The 16,624-nt window shown below is 41.0% G+C and overlaps 2 protein-coding genes across 4 annotated transcripts in view; one reads left to right on the plus strand and one right to left on the minus strand.

Annotated features, from left to right (window-relative positions):
* Nucleotides 1-35: 35 nt before the first annotated feature.
* Nucleotides 36-2,874, minus strand: ORMDL2 (ORMDL sphingolipid biosynthesis regulator 2). 2 transcript variants are annotated; one of them, XM_027592357.2, is made up of 4 exons: nucleotides 2,471-2,874; nucleotides 1,470-1,644; nucleotides 1,153-1,304; nucleotides 36-577 (listed from the first exon to the last, which is right to left on the minus strand). In XM_027592357.2, the coding sequence occupies exons 1-4, from the start codon at nucleotides 2,689-2,691 to the stop codon at nucleotides 442-444; spliced, it is 684 nt and encodes a 227-aa protein (XP_027448158.1). In that variant the 5' UTR covers nucleotides 2,692-2,874; the 3' UTR covers nucleotides 36-441. The 2 variants fall into 2 exon arrangements, with proteins under 2 accessions (XP_027448158.1, XP_027448159.1); XM_027592358.2 differs by having other exon boundaries at nucleotides 1,470-1,771; nucleotides 2,471-2,596.
* The window catches only part of LOC113921547 (SAP domain containing ribonucleoprotein), a 45,793-nt gene continuing 31,916 nt past the window's right edge, over nucleotides 2,748-16,624 (plus strand). For both annotated transcript variants that reach the window (XM_027592359.2, XM_035729140.1), the window contains exons 1-4: nucleotides 2,748-2,921; nucleotides 11,041-11,140; nucleotides 12,807-12,853; nucleotides 13,078-13,145. In XM_027592359.2, coding sequence (XP_027448160.1) covers nucleotides 2,886-2,921; nucleotides 11,041-11,140; nucleotides 12,807-12,853; nucleotides 13,078-13,145 — 251 coding nt within the window. In that variant the 5' untranslated portion in view covers nucleotides 2,748-2,885. The remainder of the gene's footprint in view (nucleotides 2,922-11,040; nucleotides 11,141-12,806; nucleotides 12,854-13,077; nucleotides 13,146-16,624) is intronic.

Here is a 16,624-nt window from a genome sequence, read left to right on the forward strand (position 1 = left end):
AGAGAAGTTTTATACAATAAGTTGCTATTCCTTGTTTCTTCCCCAACCTTATGAGGACATCTCCCTACCCTTCCTGCTGACCAAACTAGCCATCTCTGAAAAAAAATTATCTTTATTATAAGGAAAATACACAGCAAAACAGAGCTGGAAGGTGGTGCAGGTAGAAGATCTGGAAAAACTTAATCACCAAACAAACTGCTCAAGCATGGCTTTCTGCTGTGAGGGAGAGTGATTTGGCCCTTATCTTTTCCACCTTTCCTGATTCAAAGAAATTTGCTCTTAGCAGGGCTGGGCCCAGGGAGCCCCATTTTCCCATCTGTTATCTTCCTGGGAGTTTGGGAAAGGTTATATAGTTCTCGGGCTTTCAAGACACAGAAGACAATATGGAGAAGGAAAGGATGTTATAGCCCTTTGGTCCAGTGTTATCCCCAGCGCCATCCCTCAGTATTTGTTGATGCCAAAGAGACGAACCCCATGGAATTGGGGTAACTTAGGTAGCAGTACGCTGAGCAATGAGGCTGTGTTGATGAGGAAGTGAGCAGCATCATATTTGGTGTAGAAGCTGGCCAGGAGGTAGCTGGGGAGAGAAGAAATTGGTTAAGTGAAGTTGGCCTTCCCTATCCGTATTTATGACTTTGCAGTGACTTTCTCTTCTATTTGAAATCACCGGTTTTTTTGCATGTAGTCCTAAAATATCTGAAAATATTCCAGTTAAATTAACAGTATTTACTTTGGGGTTGGGGAGATAATCAGCACCTTTAGCTAGAGATTTATAAGAGTGTTTTTTAATTGTTAATGACGTGGCAAATGACAGCTGAAGTCTATATGACTGTTAGAGTCCCTTTGCTTCCATTCCCCACAGTTTTCACAGATTTATATCAGTTCTGCTTTATTTATTCACTTCCTTTAGAGGTGTAAAACTATTTGGTTTTGCTTGGGTGTTTTCTGAGTCCTTTCTCCATTCCCCTACCACCAAAGGGGCAGCAAGGAATGCTTGATTACTATCTTCTACTTTTTATTGCTCTCCCTAGATTTAGACCATGCCATAATACCTTCAAAGGGTCTAAGTGAGTAGTCTGCTTTTTTAAAGCTTCCCTGTGGGGGTTTTTCCTTGACACTTGGAGCATTTCCCATATCTCCCCCTGGACTCACAGTACGATAGGAGAGATGCTGAGGAATTTGCGGGAAGAGGTAAATTGGAGCCCGTAGTCCATCTGTTCCCAGTGTGTCAGTAGCCGAGCCTTTCCTTGGTCAGGGGTCTCAAAGGGTGTCCCTTTCACCGTATGTAAGAAGACATACATAGCCTGGGAGGAGGGAAGGGGGCAGTGTGAGGAGGCAGAAAGTAGTCCTTCAGCCCAAGAATTATGCTGAGATCCCGAAAGGAAGACATAAATCCCCAAATAATCAGTGATTTTGTTTTTGCTTGGGAAAGGCCTGGGTTCGGTATAAGGGTTTGGTTTAGTGCTCACCAAGTTATGGATGACGTTGGTCAGGGTCCAGACAACAGGAATGCTGAAGAAGGGGATGCTGAGTAGAACCACATGCAGCAGTCCTACCAAGATGATGTAGGCCAGCCAGATGCCCCGGCTATTCATCACTCGAGTGTTGGGGTTTACTTCGCTGTGTGCCACCCCCACATTCATCCTACCGCCGTGGGGGATCAGGCAGGAGTCCAACTCAATTTCCTCTCAACCTTTCTGAATTTGTTCCCCCAAGTTGTCTCCTGAATAGCCCAAATCCCCTGAATTCTATTGGGAATAAAAGAACTTCCCTGTTGTGGACAAAGGAAAAACTGAAGACTTAGGAAAGAAAATTTAAAAGGCAAGACGAGTCCTCTCTACTCTTAGAGACATTATTGGTAATCTTTACTCTGATCCTTACACTTCAACTGTAACCTGAAGGGGTAAGCCTAGTTTTGGGGCAGGGACTTAGGGCAGCAGGGAAAACAAGGAACCACTAATAAGGGGAGAGGGGACAAAACTAATCCCCACCTCTTCCTATGGGGCTTGCCTGTCCTGTCTCTCATCTACTTGGCATGTAAGCAGGCCGCATCCCAATCTCTTTCTCAAGCGAAGGGCGCTGCCAAGTATTTACCCAATGGCTTTTGGATTGAGCTAGGAAGGGACCTGAGCTTAGCATCTCGAGAGACGGAGCCCTATCCCCGATTCCAGGAGCGGCTCTGATCGTCTGAACTTGGCCCTTTAAAATCGTGCTTGTTGATGCCTACTTGGGAAGCAGATCTTGCTCGCCCGTCTTTACCTAAAATTCCCTAAACCCTAGTATTGAACCCGCCCCATGCTCCTCCCAGCTTCCCTCTCTCGTTTGTCGTTCATCGGCTATCCTCAGGGCTCTCTTTAGAGCTCCTCTCGGTATTTAACTTGCCGATGCTCTAACTCCCCCCGCCCTCCACCACCTTTCGCCTCGCACCACTTTTCCTCAGCCCCATTTCCAGTCTCCTGGCACCCCCTACCTGCTGGCTTCAGAAGCCGGTCCGACTCGAAGCGCGGCGTTCACTTCCACCCCTGTGGTCTCCAGGAAGCAGCCGTCCTCGCCCATCTGCGCTCTCCCTATTCGTGGAACAGAATCAGCGCTGCCGCCACCCATTGGTTGGCAGTTTGCAACGGGGACGCGCAATTGGTCGCCATTTCCGCCGTTCGGGAAGTTCAGAACCCGCCCCTCTCCCTGTCCCATCTTTTGAGAGAGGTGGGGAAAGCTGCCTGGAGGAGTGAGAGCGACGTCAGCTGTTGACTAATGCGGGGAGTTGATAGTGTGAGGTGGGAGTAAGAGTGACAGCGATTGGTCGGCCGTGGTTATCTGCGCCTAGGCGGGAGCTCCTGGAAGCGGAGGCAGCGGGTGGGGGCCTAGTGGACTGGAGGGGTAACAAGATGGCGGCGGAGACGGTGGAGCTCCATAAACTGAAGGTACCGTGAGGCGGGGAAAGGCTGAGTTAGACTTTTCTGGGGACTGAATTCTGCCGGGTGGCTTGCGCCTTTTACTGCCTGTTCATCTTGCAGGCTTTTCCACTTCGTTTTCTGGCTCCCGCCGTAGTTCTTTTCTTTTGTGCCTCCTTTCTTCCCCACTACGCCTTCCCTAATTTCCCATTTCTCCGTACGGAGATATGGGATAACACAGTATCTGTGTTATTTCGGCTCGTCATCGTTGTATCATCCGTCACTTCCCCACGGGGTGTGCAAGTGCTTTCAACCTGTTATACTCCCTTTTCATTTCTCGTCAGAGCTGCATTACGTCAGTGGTCCCCTCCTCTTTGCCCCATGCTGGAGCCAGGACCCCTTTTTCTTTCCTGGGTCGGTGCTTTCCAGTCTGTTGTCCAAAGCTGGGATTCCCGTTAGCAAATGATGGCAGCTTTGTGTATTTATATCTACCCGCGTTTCAAACAGGATCCAGAGAATGCTTCCACTCCCTTTATTTAGGTGGGGTTACGCCCTCGGAGCTAACTTTGGAAACCTGAGGAGAGGCCTCAGAAGCTAGGCCTCTCCTTAGAAGCCAGGGATTTCGGAGACCTTAAGGGTTATTGGTAAAGGCACAGATACCTCAGATTTAAAAGTTTTTCGAATTTTCTCACCCGGTTCTCGGCCCGCCCGCCTTACCCCCTACCCTTACCCCTTACCACTAGAAAGACCACTCACTCGTAGCTGTAATATTTTGGAGGAGCTTGTTCCGTGGTTAGGTTTCTCTCTTCCCATTTCAATTCGTGGATGGACCCTGCATCTCTTGGTGTCACCACTGGGTGACACTCTCAGTCACAGGGCTGTTTTAAGTTGTATCTTTTGGGAGTCTTGGTCGCTTCCTGACATTGAGATTATTAGTTTCCTAGAAGAAAAGAGTAGTTTATTTTAGCGTGAATTAGAGAATATCTTGATTAGTTGTCCATTTGTGGTTTCACAAGTAGTTTTTCCCATCAGATGTTTTGGTCATGTTTTGATCACATCATCCTGGGAATCTTGGACAAACCAGGCTGATTTAGCCAAAGCTGAAAATTGATCCTTTAAAGCTTGATGAGCTTTAAAAAAGGAGTAAAGAGAATGAGGGTAGGGAGGACACATGCTGGTTGACACCAGTTAGCCTTTCTTTGAAATTTGATTTCTCACCCCCATGGATTCTAAACTGTTCTAGTGGGTTTTCGTGTATCCTGGAGTTACTGTTGGTAGCACTGAAATCTGTAGATTATATCAGTGGTCTCCTAATGCAACAAGTAAAAAAGATTGAGTAACCACCTCTGTTATATGTCTACTTACTTAAATAAATTACGTTCTGCCATATTGTTATGCATGTTATAAAACATACAAAAAAATTTGTCATTTATTTATTTGACAGAGAGAGAGTGCGAGCAGGGGGAGGAGCAGAGGGAGAGGGATGAGCAGACTCCCAGCTGAACACAGAGCCCGATGCCAGGCTCAATCTTATAACCCTGAGATCATGACCTGAGCCGAAATCAAGAGTCAGACACTTAAACGACTGAGCCACCCAGGCACCCTGAAAAGAAAGTTTTGAGTGAATGGAGATAAAAAGGAAATATGAATAAAAGATTTAGTATTTTCTTTTTATTAATTCCACTTTTCAAATCCCTGGAATAAGTCAGTAGTCTTGTGACTTGCCTCTGTGGATTTTGTGTTGGTTTATGGAGTGATTCTTTCCATAAAATCTGTATTTGTCAGGTTTATATTAAATTTGATTTTGATAGGATAATGTCCTCTGACCCGATTTCAGGTATTATAGTCTGAGAGCATATGAGGCCCTCCTGACAGCCTGAAAAGGATTCACTCTTTTTTTTTTTTTTTTTTTTTTTTAAGGATTTAGTTATTTTTAGAGAGAGGGAGGGAGAGAGCATGAGCAGGGGGAGGAGCAGAGGGAGAGGGAGTCTTAAGCAGACTCCCGGCCAAGCGGGGAGCCGGACATGGGGCTCAGTCTCATGACCCTGAGATTGTGACCTGAGCCGAAATCAAGAGTTGGACACTTATCCAGCTGAGCCACCCAGGTGCCCTTGAAAAGGATTCACTCTTTTAATCACATTTGCTTGTCTTTGCTTTTTCTCTAGAGCGCTTCTTAACCTTTTGGAGGTCACAGATATCTTTGAAACTCTGATGAAAGGTATGAACCCTCTCCCCAGAAAAAGGCATGTACATACACTTTGCATGCGATTTGAGGGGCTTCATAAAACTACATTGTAGCCCTGAGGAGTCCGTGGACCTCTGGTTAAGAACCTATGCCTTTAATTCTGATTTCTGGGACAGTTCATGTTTGGTTCCATGGTTGATCTTGATGGAGTGATCCTGACTTTTGGGTTGACTAGAGTTTTATCTCTTTTTTAAAAACTCCAGTTTTATAAAGAGAATTTGGGGCTTTAGTATAGAGTCTCAGACGAAAGGAACAAGCTTTGAAGTAGGAGGGAAAAATATTATCTGAATTGATATGTAAGTCCACCTCAACAGCAAATTTCTGGAGACTTTGTAGAAATGCAGTCATTCTAACACAGTTGGAGAGAGAGACTGAATGTGGGTGAAAGTGTCTTGAACTGTAGTGGTACCAAATTTCCAGTCAATGGTGAAAAAAGGACTACTACAGAGGAGAGGACCACAAGGATGTTTAGTGTCAGAGTGTTGAGAACATCGAGACATTTGTAATACTGAAGCATAAAGTGCATTTATGTTGGTGGTTGAAGATAGTTTGGAAAGGAAAGTAGGTGAACTAGGTGACCATAAAAGTAGAATGGAATGATATTGAAAAGGGCCTTTTAACTTGTGTAAGGTGTTTGGTTTTTGTCATGTAGGCAGAAGGTGAGGAGCCTTTGAAAATTTGAAAGGAAGAGCTGATGTGATCAGTTTCTGTTCTTTTGGCAGTATGGAGGATGGGGTCTGGAGAGCAAGAGATTTTACCAGTTAGATTTTTATTATAGTATTCACTCTGCTGCTTAAAACCTTTTAATTATACCCCTGCCAGTCTCTCCAGCTTAGTTTCTCACACTCCCAACCACAGTGGCTTTATTTCATTTCATTTCTCAGAATAGCTGTGTTCATTAATTACTAATACCTAGCATTTACTATGTGGCAAGGTCTGGTTGAAGCTATTTATGTACATTAACTGATTTAATTCTCATAATAACCCTGTAAGGCAAATGCCTCTGTTATCCCCATTTTAAAATGAGAAAAATGGAAGCTCAGAGAGATTGAGTAACTTGCCCTAGGTCACAGAGCTAATAAGTGGTGACTCAAATCCAGATAGTCTGTCTCCAAAGTCATGTTCTTAATCACTGCACTGCTCTCTTTCTTTACCTCAGAGCCCAGAACTGTTACACATGCTTTCGGCTGCACTGCTCCTGCCACCTCCATCCCCCATACCTTTGTCTAATTAAGTACTAGTTCCCTTCAGATATCGGCCAAACATCATTTACCCAAGAAACCCTTAGGTAGGATAAGTTCTCCATATCCACACACATGATCGGACCACTTTTTAAATACTTTCGTAGGACCCTGTACATTGTTATATTAAACTTTATGTATACGATCATTGGTTGCCTTGTTTTCTTACTAGATTGTAAACTTCACATGGGCAAGAACTCTTTCTCTTTTCTTTATGATTATTTCCTTGTATCTACGATAATGCTTGATGGAGTGGGTGCTCAAACACTGTCAAGTGAATAAACTTAGTAAGACCTGAAATAAGGTAGTGGATATTAGAATGGGAATGAATTTGAAAGAAATTTGGGATATAAAATTGTAAGTATTTATAGATGAGTTAGATGTGGGAGGAATGAAAGGTGAATCCAAGGTTTGAGCAGGCTAGGTTGAGAGAAGAAGCCAGTTTCGTGCAGCAAAGAAGATAAGTTCAGTTTTGGGCTTAAGTGTCTTTGAGATTTGCACTTGGAGATGTCTAATCATAGTTGGAAATGTGGGTCTCCTTTTCAAGAGCTGAGAGCTGATAGTAAAGGTTTGGGACTTATTCAGGAAATATTTATGGAGTGCCTTCCAGGTGCCAGCTACCATAGGTTCTGGGCATAGAGCAGTGAACAAAGCAGACAGTTAAATAAGTAAAATTTATAGTATGTTAAATAGTGATAAGGTCTGTAGAGAAAAATAGGAAAGGTGTTGGGTGTAGTAGAGTGGGACTACGGGTATTGAAATTTTAAATAAGGTGACTGGGGAAGACCTTAATCGAGAAGGTGATGTTAAAGCAGAGACTGGGAGGTAAAGGAGTGAGTCTTTTTTTTTTTAAGATTTTATTTATTAGAGCACAAGCAGGGGGAATGGGAGAGGGAGAAGCAGTCTTCCTGCTGAGCAGGGAGCCCGATGTGGGGCTTGATCCCAGGCCTCTGGGATCATGACCTGAGCCAAAGGCAAAGGCTTAACCAATTGAGCCACCCAGGCACCCCAAGGAGTGAGTCTTGTGCAAAGTGTTACAGGTTATCACCTTATAGGTGATCATTAGGACTCTGGCTTTTACCCTTGAGATAGGAAACCAATGGAGGGGTTTTGAATAGAGGAATGACATGTTCTGCCTAATTTTTTTTTTCCTGACTTAAAATTTTAAGTTTACTCTGGATACTTTGTGGAGAATAAACTATAATGAGGTGCAAGGGCTAAAAGTTACAGTAATCTGTATGAAAGACCAGAAGGAATTAGATTCTGAATATACACTACTTTCCCCCACCCCATTCATGGGGCTTATGTTCCAAGACCTCCCAATGGTTGCCTGAAACCTAGGGTACTGAAGCCTTACAGATACTATATATTTTTTTTCTATAAATACACACCTATAATAAAGTTTAATTTATAAATTAGACACAGTAACAGATTAACAACAACCAATAATAGAAAAATTATATACTGTAATAAAAGTTACATGAATGTGCTCTCTTTCAAAATACTTTATTGTACTGTACTCACCCTTTTTATGATGATGTGAGATAAAATGCCTATGTGATGAGGTGAGTGATGTAGGCATTGTGACATAATGTTGGGCTGTTACTGACCTTATGAATGAGCCAAAGATCTGGGGTTAGGGACTGGGAACTGGTGGGGGCTGAGATTTCAGTGACCAGAGGCAGTGGCAGGGCCAGTGGTCAGCAGTGATGGATGCTATCCATGCTACACTACCAGTTGTACCAACCTGTCAGTTCCCAAGTCTAGATCAGCTGCCGGTGCAAAAACCATCATTTTCCTTTTCCTGTCAGCTGGGAGTTTTTGTAAACCTTGGCTGTATCTAGGCACAATTTGGGGAAGGAAAGAGAAGGGAGGAACAACTCTGTTAGAACGTTGAACTTTGAATTACCTGAATATTTACCAAAAAGTGTTAACTTAAACCGGGGGGCGGGGGGGAGGGAATGGAGGCTTCTGAGGAAGATTAAGGGTTACAAGATATAAAGAAGTTGTATTGCTTTGTAAACAACCAGCACCCTCTAAACACACGCATACAAATGATATATTTAAAATGTTAAATGATGTTCATTTGCTGGGGTTACATAAGACTTTTATTTTCCTTGGGCGCCTGGGTGGCTCAGTTGGTTAAGCGACTGCCTTCGGCTCAGGTCATGATCCTGGAGTCCTGGGATCAAGTCCCACATCGGGCTTCCTGCTCAGCAGGGAGTCGTCTTCTCCCTCTGACCCTCTTCCCTCTCGTGCTTTCTCTCATTCTCTCTCTCTCAAATAAATAAATAAAATCTTTAAAAAAAAAAAGACTTTTATTTTTCTCTATACCCTTCAGAATTTTCAAACTATTCTACAGTAAACATAATACTTTTATAACGGGCAAATGAAACTTTTTTTAAGATTTTGTTTATTTGAGTGAGTGAGTGAGACACACTGCTCAAGAGCAAGCAAGCATGGGCATGCACGTGCACTCAGGGAGGAGCAGAAAGAGAGAGAGGGAGGGAGAAAGAATCTTAAGCACATCCCACAGGTAGTGATGACCTTTAGGTGGGGCCTGATCCCATGATCCGCGATCGTGACCTGAGCCCAAACCAAGAGCTGAACGCTCAACCGACTGAGCCACCCAGATGCCTCAAACCAACGAAACATTAAAGTGTAACTAAAATCAAAAGCCTTGTTCTCCAGGAAGCAGAGAGAAAAATGAAGAAACAAAGTACCAGTGTGGGAAAGATCCAGATTCTTAACAAATGGACCTTAGAGATCACTTAGTGTCTAGATTCTAGGTTAATAGTATTCAGGGTATGGTCTGAAGGCCAATGTGGGTCATGAACTGTTACTGGTTAACCATAAGTTAAAAAATTAGTAAGCTTTTAGAAACTTTTATAGCAGTTTGGCGTCACTGCTACATCCAAGTGTGTGATGGTTTTCTAGTGATTGGTTTTTATGGTTTTTTTACAAACATATCAGTCCATCTGGCTGGAATATTATAAAAAGTTGGCAGCCCCATCAGTCTGCCTAATTAAAAATACCTTGATTTGTGAAATTCAGAAATATGAAAGGCAGTGATTCTGTCTAATCTTGTCTAATCCTTCACCCAGTGTCTAACACTTACGAAGTGGTTACTAGCTGCCAAGTACTGTTGTAAATGCTTTACAGATATTTACTGATTTAATCATCTTAACAGCCCTAGGGTATAGGAACTCTTGCCTTATCCTCATTTCATAGGCAACTGAGGCACAGAGAGGTTAAGCATCCAAGGTTACACAGCTGTAAGTGGTAAAGCTGAAATTTGAACCCAGGTGACTTTAGGAGAGGCCGTGTTACGCTTTTAACGGGTGATTTACCTATTATGTTTCTCAGTAGAGGGTGCTATTGGTTTGTTGAGTAGGATAGTTCTCCACATAGTATCCCTGCTTGCCTGACCTACTCATTGAATGCTCCACCTGCCCACTCATTGTATTGGGGGGGGCTCCCCTCTCCCATTTTCAAATGCTCCCTTGGTTGAAAGCCTTCCAGAGATGCCTAGCATATTCCTTTACTTGTAAAGTTCCTTCTTCTATGGGGATCTGCTTTCTGACTTCGCCTGGTTGATCAAAGATCTGTACTTCAAAGCCAGGGAAGTCGTCTTTCAGTGCCCATCTATTTGTGCACTGATCTTCATATAGGATTTCTGGAGCCTTCCTTTTCTTGCTTGTTCTCCTTGGATCGGCGTGTCATTATGCTTAAAATAGGAAATAATCATTTAATATAGATTCTGCTTTTCAGTTACTGTAACCTAGAATTACTTTGGTAGCAAATTATACTGTTAACCCTCTTTGTACTTGTAAACATCTAAAATCCTTAGGTCTTTATCCTTTGAGTTACTGTTGAGTCAGATCTTGCTCATCTGGTTTTTGAACAATTTAAGTTTTGAATATAAATGTAATACTTTATAGGGATACCTAGTCCTTCCAAATTGAATCTTCTTTTTGGCTTATTGTTCTCTCTGAAGAGCTCCCCTTCTTGCCCTCCCTGCCCCTTAGTTCTGTCAGTAATTCATCAAGTCTTCCTTCCTCCTTCTGTTGTCTGCAAAATTGATACCTGTTACATGTTTAGTCAAGTTACTGATTTAAAACTCTTCCACAGAACTTGATAGTATGCCATTGGATATTTTTTCCATTTTGACATAGATCTTTAATCAGTTCATTGTTGACATTAAACTAGCTAACACGTCTACCTAATTCTTCAGTGGTGAGGTTTGTATGCACGTAAATAGTAAATTGCAGTAAAGGATCTGGGATAATAGTAAGAAGAATCTGCTTTTAGATAATTAGGTTTTCTACCTAAAGATTCATTTTTTTCTGTATGCCAGCTGGTATAGTAATGGGGGCGCGGATATCTCCCCCCTGAAATACCTAGGGATTTATAATGATAAATAGTTGCATGAATAGGTAAAAATTCTATTAAAGTAGGACATTTATTCTTCACCATCTGTTAGAAAAGTCTTCTTGCATATTGAATATCATTAGAAGTGGGCCAACTTTGTGGATCTGGAGGCTTGGTGGGTTTAAAAGCAGTAGTTTGGGATTGAACTTTTTTTCTTGTGAAAACTTTTTTTTTTTTTAAATCACCAGGTTCATTCTGTTAACTAAGGAATAGCTTTATTCTTTTTTCTCAGCTTGCTGAACTAAAGCAGGAATGTCTTGCTCGTGGTTTGGAGACCAAGGGAATAAAACAAGATCTCATCAACCGGCTCCAGGCATATCTTGAAGAGCATGGTGAGTGTTTTGTAGAGGCAGAGTGATATGAGTGAAGGGATTAATTTTTTGGCTCTGCCATATGGAAGATTTCTCCTTTTCCTTTAGGTTGTTGGTGATATAAGCTCTTAACTCTATCAAGAAAACTCTTGATTATCCAAAATAGTGATTATAAAGCAAAGAAATACACCCCTCCCCCCCTTTTTAAGACACTAAATTTTATTTCAGCAAATTGTTTGAAAGGAAGTATGCTAAAACAAGTATCATCAGACTGAGAATTGGAAGATTTGGATTCTGATTCCTCTTATGCCAGAAATTTACTTGGTTAATTTTGAATAGTCAGTATTTACATGATTAGGTGTCTATTCTGATCTATGAAATGAGACAAATGTTGCCACCCTTGAAATTCATGAACCTAAGGAATCTCTGGTCCCTTCTAAAACTCTGACATTTTATAATTTCACCTTTTTAACAACAAACAAAACCAGCTTTATTTAAGGCATATTATCATCCCAGGTTGTACAAGTCCCCGTTCTGATTTTTATTTATTTCCTTTAATACCCATTCCCAACTCCCTTAGGCAGCTATTCTTTTGTGCTTGATATGTATTTTTTGTCTTTGTCCTTGCAAACCATATAGTGTTGTTTGGTATACAATATTTTTATATAATTGGTAGTGAGGCCATAGCCTAACTTTACTTCTCACTTCTTTTCTTTAAATACCATGTGTTTTTTTAAAGATACATTCATATTCATGTGGCCTGTGGCTGTGTAGTCATGTAGTCTATTGATTCGAATTCCTGCATAGTGTTCTTTCATGTATGGAATCCACCACATTTTACTTAATTTACCTGGTGACAAACACCTGTATTGCCTCCTAGACTACTACTTTCATGTTCATTTATATTTCTGTGTGAGTTTCTTTCTGGGGTAAATGCCCACGAGTGGGATTGCTAATTAATATCGGTTCATAAATGTATCCTTGATATGATTAAGCACTGCCAAATTGTTTTCAATTGCTCTGTAAATCTACGTTCTTCAGTGCATGAGGGTTCTTGTATCTCCTCCACACGTCTTAACTTGGCGCTGTCCTATCAAGTGGCTTAATTTTTGTTAATCTTTTGGTTCAATTTACGTTCCTCTAATTAAAAAGTTTGAACATTTCTTGTGCTCATGGTTCTTAGGGTTTCTCCTTTGCTGTGTTTTTAGTGGGGTTCCCCTTAATTCACTTGTTAGGTTGTAGACATTTTATATTCCTAGTAACTGTTCTCTGTTGGTTTTAGACACAAATACCTTCTTCGTTGTTTCTTTCTTTTTCCATGGTGTCCTTAGTTTTGGAAAATCTGCAATTTTTCGTATATTACTTTTGCTTCAGGGTTTTTTTTTTTTTAGAAATCCTTCCCCACCACTAAATCTTAAAGATATTCTCCCACATTACTTTTTATTAATGTTATAGTTTGACCTCATTACAGTTTTTCAGTCCAGCTGGAGTTCAACTTTGTATTAATGTTAGGTAGAGAATACTGTTTTATCATCTCCATGTGGAGCAGATTTTATGAGTATCAGTTCTGCCTTCCGTTATTGGAATTTTATTTTGGGAAAGCAAAATGATTATAATTTTAGCCTAAGTACAGTGATCAAGATGGTTTTATAGCAGGGCTTGACCTGAATATTTTAATATTCTTTAGCTGAAGAGGAGGCAAATGAAGAAGATGTACTGGGAGATGAAACAGAGGTGAGTTGGAGAGAGTAAGGTTAGTCACTGGCCTGGCAACGTGCCGCTTCCTTGGCCACATTGCTTAACACCAATCATTAGAGGGCTTAAATGCTAACTTGTTAGGGGAGCATAGAGGGGGAATGAAGGTTCTGAAAAACTGGTTCATTTTTGAGTTCTTATATTCTTTTATTGATGGGTATTTACTGTTGATTTATATTAATTATTGTTTCATTTGGTTTTAGGAAGAAGAACCAAAGCCCATAGAACTGCCTGTCAAAGAGGAAGAACCCCCTGAGAAAACGGTTGATATGTAACTATCCCTTTTTTATGATCTGAGTACAGGACAGATAGTTCTGGGTTTTGGAGGGGTTTAGTCTTTTACTCTCTTTACCTCTTACACATTCCCTTTGGCTTTTTCATTTCTTGTTAGATCATATATTTTCAGAAGAGTTTACTTCATTTAAAGTACATGGTCCCAGTGAAGCAAGGTAGTTTGTCTTTGGGTTATGTGATAGATAATTAGGACCAGGAGACTTCAAGCCCAGAGTTTAGTTCTAGCCTTTGTTGTAGCACCATAATAGATGATTCTTTTTCTGTGTAGAGAATCATCTAGATTTCTCTGTGTAAGAGAATCATCTAGATTCTCTGTGTATAAGGAATTTTGTAAGGGAGGAGGGTGCTGAGCAGAGATGATGTCTCTTAGGTAACACTCTGTTCTCTCTTCCTTTTTGATTTACAGTGGAGGAAGGGACGACAGAGTACTAGAGTGGAAAGTGGGCCTTGATTTATTTAAACTGTCCCACAAGGTTGATCATAAACAAAAGGTTGATCATAAGCATCTTTTTTGGGGGCTCTCAAATCCAGCACATTAGTAACAGTTGAATCCTTTTTTAACATTTTTGTTCCTCATAGCTGTATTTATGCATTATAAAAGACAATGTATGTGCTAGTGAAAAGTCAAACTACATAGAGGAGTATATAAACTGAAAATTATGTACCCCTTGTCTCCACCCTCTATCTGACTTCCCAGAGGTTTTCAATATATTCTTTTAGAATGTTACATAGGGAGTTTGTGTATATGTGTATATACAGATACATACACTAGGCATATTGTGGGTTTCTTGATTTTTCTCAGATCTTTTTGTATCATTATACAGTAATATTTTTATTTAAATGTTGTATACAAGGCAGGATTCTAGGTGTTTTACATGTACTCTCATTTAATCCTCACATCAACTGAATGAAATGGGGTAATTATCTTTGTAAGTGGTAGGTCTCCTTTTTTAGCTTGTTAGGAGAAATTGCAAGTATATACACAAGTTATGAGAAAAGTATAGTAGACCCCCATATACCTATCACCCAGATTTAGTAGTTATCAACTTAGAATCTTATGCTTTCTAGAAGCTAATAGTACCCTATTCTATGGATGAACAGTAACTTAACCAATCTCTTGTTGATAAACATTTAGATAATTTATAAAGCAGAAAATGCAGTGCTGCATGTCTTTATGCAACTATTGATGTATTTATACATAAGTATGTCCATATGATAAATCCCCTGCAGTGGATTTGCTGCATCACAGGGGATGTATATTTAATGTTTCATTAGATTTTATTTATTAATACTACTTTTTTTTTTTTTTTAGGAAGGGAAGGGAGGGGCAAAGGGAGAGAGAGAATCTTAAGCAGCTCCACACCTAGCGCAGAACCTGTTGCGGGCTCAGTCTCACAACTCTGAGATCATGACCTGAGGGGAAATCAAATTAAGAGTTGGACGCTTAACTGACCAAGCCACCTAGGCGCCCCTAATAATACTGCTTTTTAAAGCCATGTGGTTATCTTCCATCATAGGAGGTTTATATTTAGATGTAATGCCTTAAGGAAATGGCTTAGGAATACCATTAAAGTAGCGTTGTTTTGGAGACCTCAGGAGCAAGAAGGAGGATGAGGTGAATACAATGATAATTGGCTTGTGTGGTTTAACAGTGAAGTCTGAAAATTTATAGAAATTCATTATCCTTAGCATATGTAAAATGTGTGATTCCCTTATTTAGAAAGTTTAAATTTTATTAATGAATTTCTAAACAAGGAAATTGAAAATGTGTGTGTTGGGAGGGTGGTTTTGCTCTTTAGAGTGTTAGTAGTGGCTAGACTACAATATGTTTAGAAAGGTTCTGGGTCCCTATAGTTTGGAGAATGTCTCATATGTGACTGGGTAGGAGAGAGATTTAACAGCAAAGAGAATAAATTTCCCATGAGTTCCAGAATGTGATGTGTATTTATTGCTTGAGCTTAATTGTGCCTGAGGGAGCTGGAACACAGCAGAAAGAAGCGTCCTTTCTGGGGTTCTCTTTCTGCCACAAGGTGTACTGCAGTGATTGTGCTTCAAGATGGGAATGTGAAGAAAGTCATTAGCTTGGGGTTGGTGGAGAAGACTGTTGTCTTAATGGCATTGGACTTCAAGTAAAACATTAAACTTCAGTATCCCTTTCTGTCTGAACAAGACAGAGGGTTGGGGAAGTATGGATGACCAGGAAATGAGAATTCAGGATTTTCGTTAAGAATATTCAGGGCTAATTTAGTTACTTCGAACATTCAAAAGGAGATCCCTGGGTGGCTCAGTCATTGGGCGTCTGCCTTCGGCTCAGGTCATGATCCCAGTGTCCTGGGATCGAGCCCCTCATCGGGCTCCCTGCTCCGTGGGAAGCCTGCTTCTCCCTCTCCCACTCCCCCTGCTTGTGTTCCCTCTCTCGCTGTGTCTCTCTCTGTCAAATAAATAAAATCTTTAAAAAAAAGAAAAGATCCCCTTCATCTTTGGCTTGAGGTTCTCCAAGAATATGCTACTGTTTCTAGTTTGATCCTTCCCACCCCTCTACCCCTAACCAGGGTAGTTAAATATTGTAGGATGTAGTTGTGGTCAGCAGGGGGCACCCATTGCTTATCTGTCAGTCCAGGGACCTCCAACAAAAGGATGGAGAGAGTAAGTTCCTGTTCCAGAATTGCTTCCTCTGAAAATGCCATTAAACCATTACTACCTTTCAGGGCATCAAATGGGAAAAGTGTCCGGGATATTGGAACAAAGGCTGCCCATGTCTCTAAATGAGGGACCTTAATGAGACTGGTTATGACCCACAGTTTTATGGGAGTTGTTTGGTGGAGGGTTAATGCCCTTCCATTTATCCTGGGTACTTCTGAACTTTGTCTCCCGCCCCGATGGTCCCCCCTCTTTTGTTTTCTCTTAAACCTTTTGACTAGTAACTTAACCATGTTTTCCTAATTCAAACTCCCCTTAGCCTTTTTTCTTCCCACTCCCTTTGGCATTTTTATTTGTCTCACTTTGACTGTTCCAGCTGGAGCTACAGTCCCTGTGGGAGAAATAAGGGATTTGTAAAAGAAGGAAACCAGAGCTTGTAGAGCCCTTGTTAATTGTTGTTTTGATGAAAATTGAGAGCTGCCATTTAAATGAGGGTTGGAGGAATAGTCATTAGTCTAAAAGTAAATTTAAGATTCCTAAAAGTAAAAGAAGTGGTTTCCGGTGTCCTTTGAGTGTTTCCTTTCAGCCCAATATATTTAACCAGACTTCTTTCTTGATTACTTTTTTATAGTTTAGCAAAGTAGGTTAGTCTACCATTTGAACTTTTATCAAAAGATGGCAGCTCAAGGAACTGAAGTTCTAATGGGCTTCATACTTTTTTGGACTAAGGAGTGATGGAGAGATAGGGGACAGAGGACATGATTCAGGTGTATTCTTATACATTTTAAAGTTTTGGTTTAGAAGATCAAGTTTTCT

Source organism: Zalophus californianus, chromosome 9, assembly GCF_009762305.2.
Source record: "Zalophus californianus isolate mZalCal1 chromosome 9, mZalCal1.pri.v2, whole genome shotgun sequence".
NCBI classification, from domain to species: domain Eukaryota; kingdom Metazoa; phylum Chordata; class Mammalia; order Carnivora; family Otariidae; genus Zalophus; species Zalophus californianus.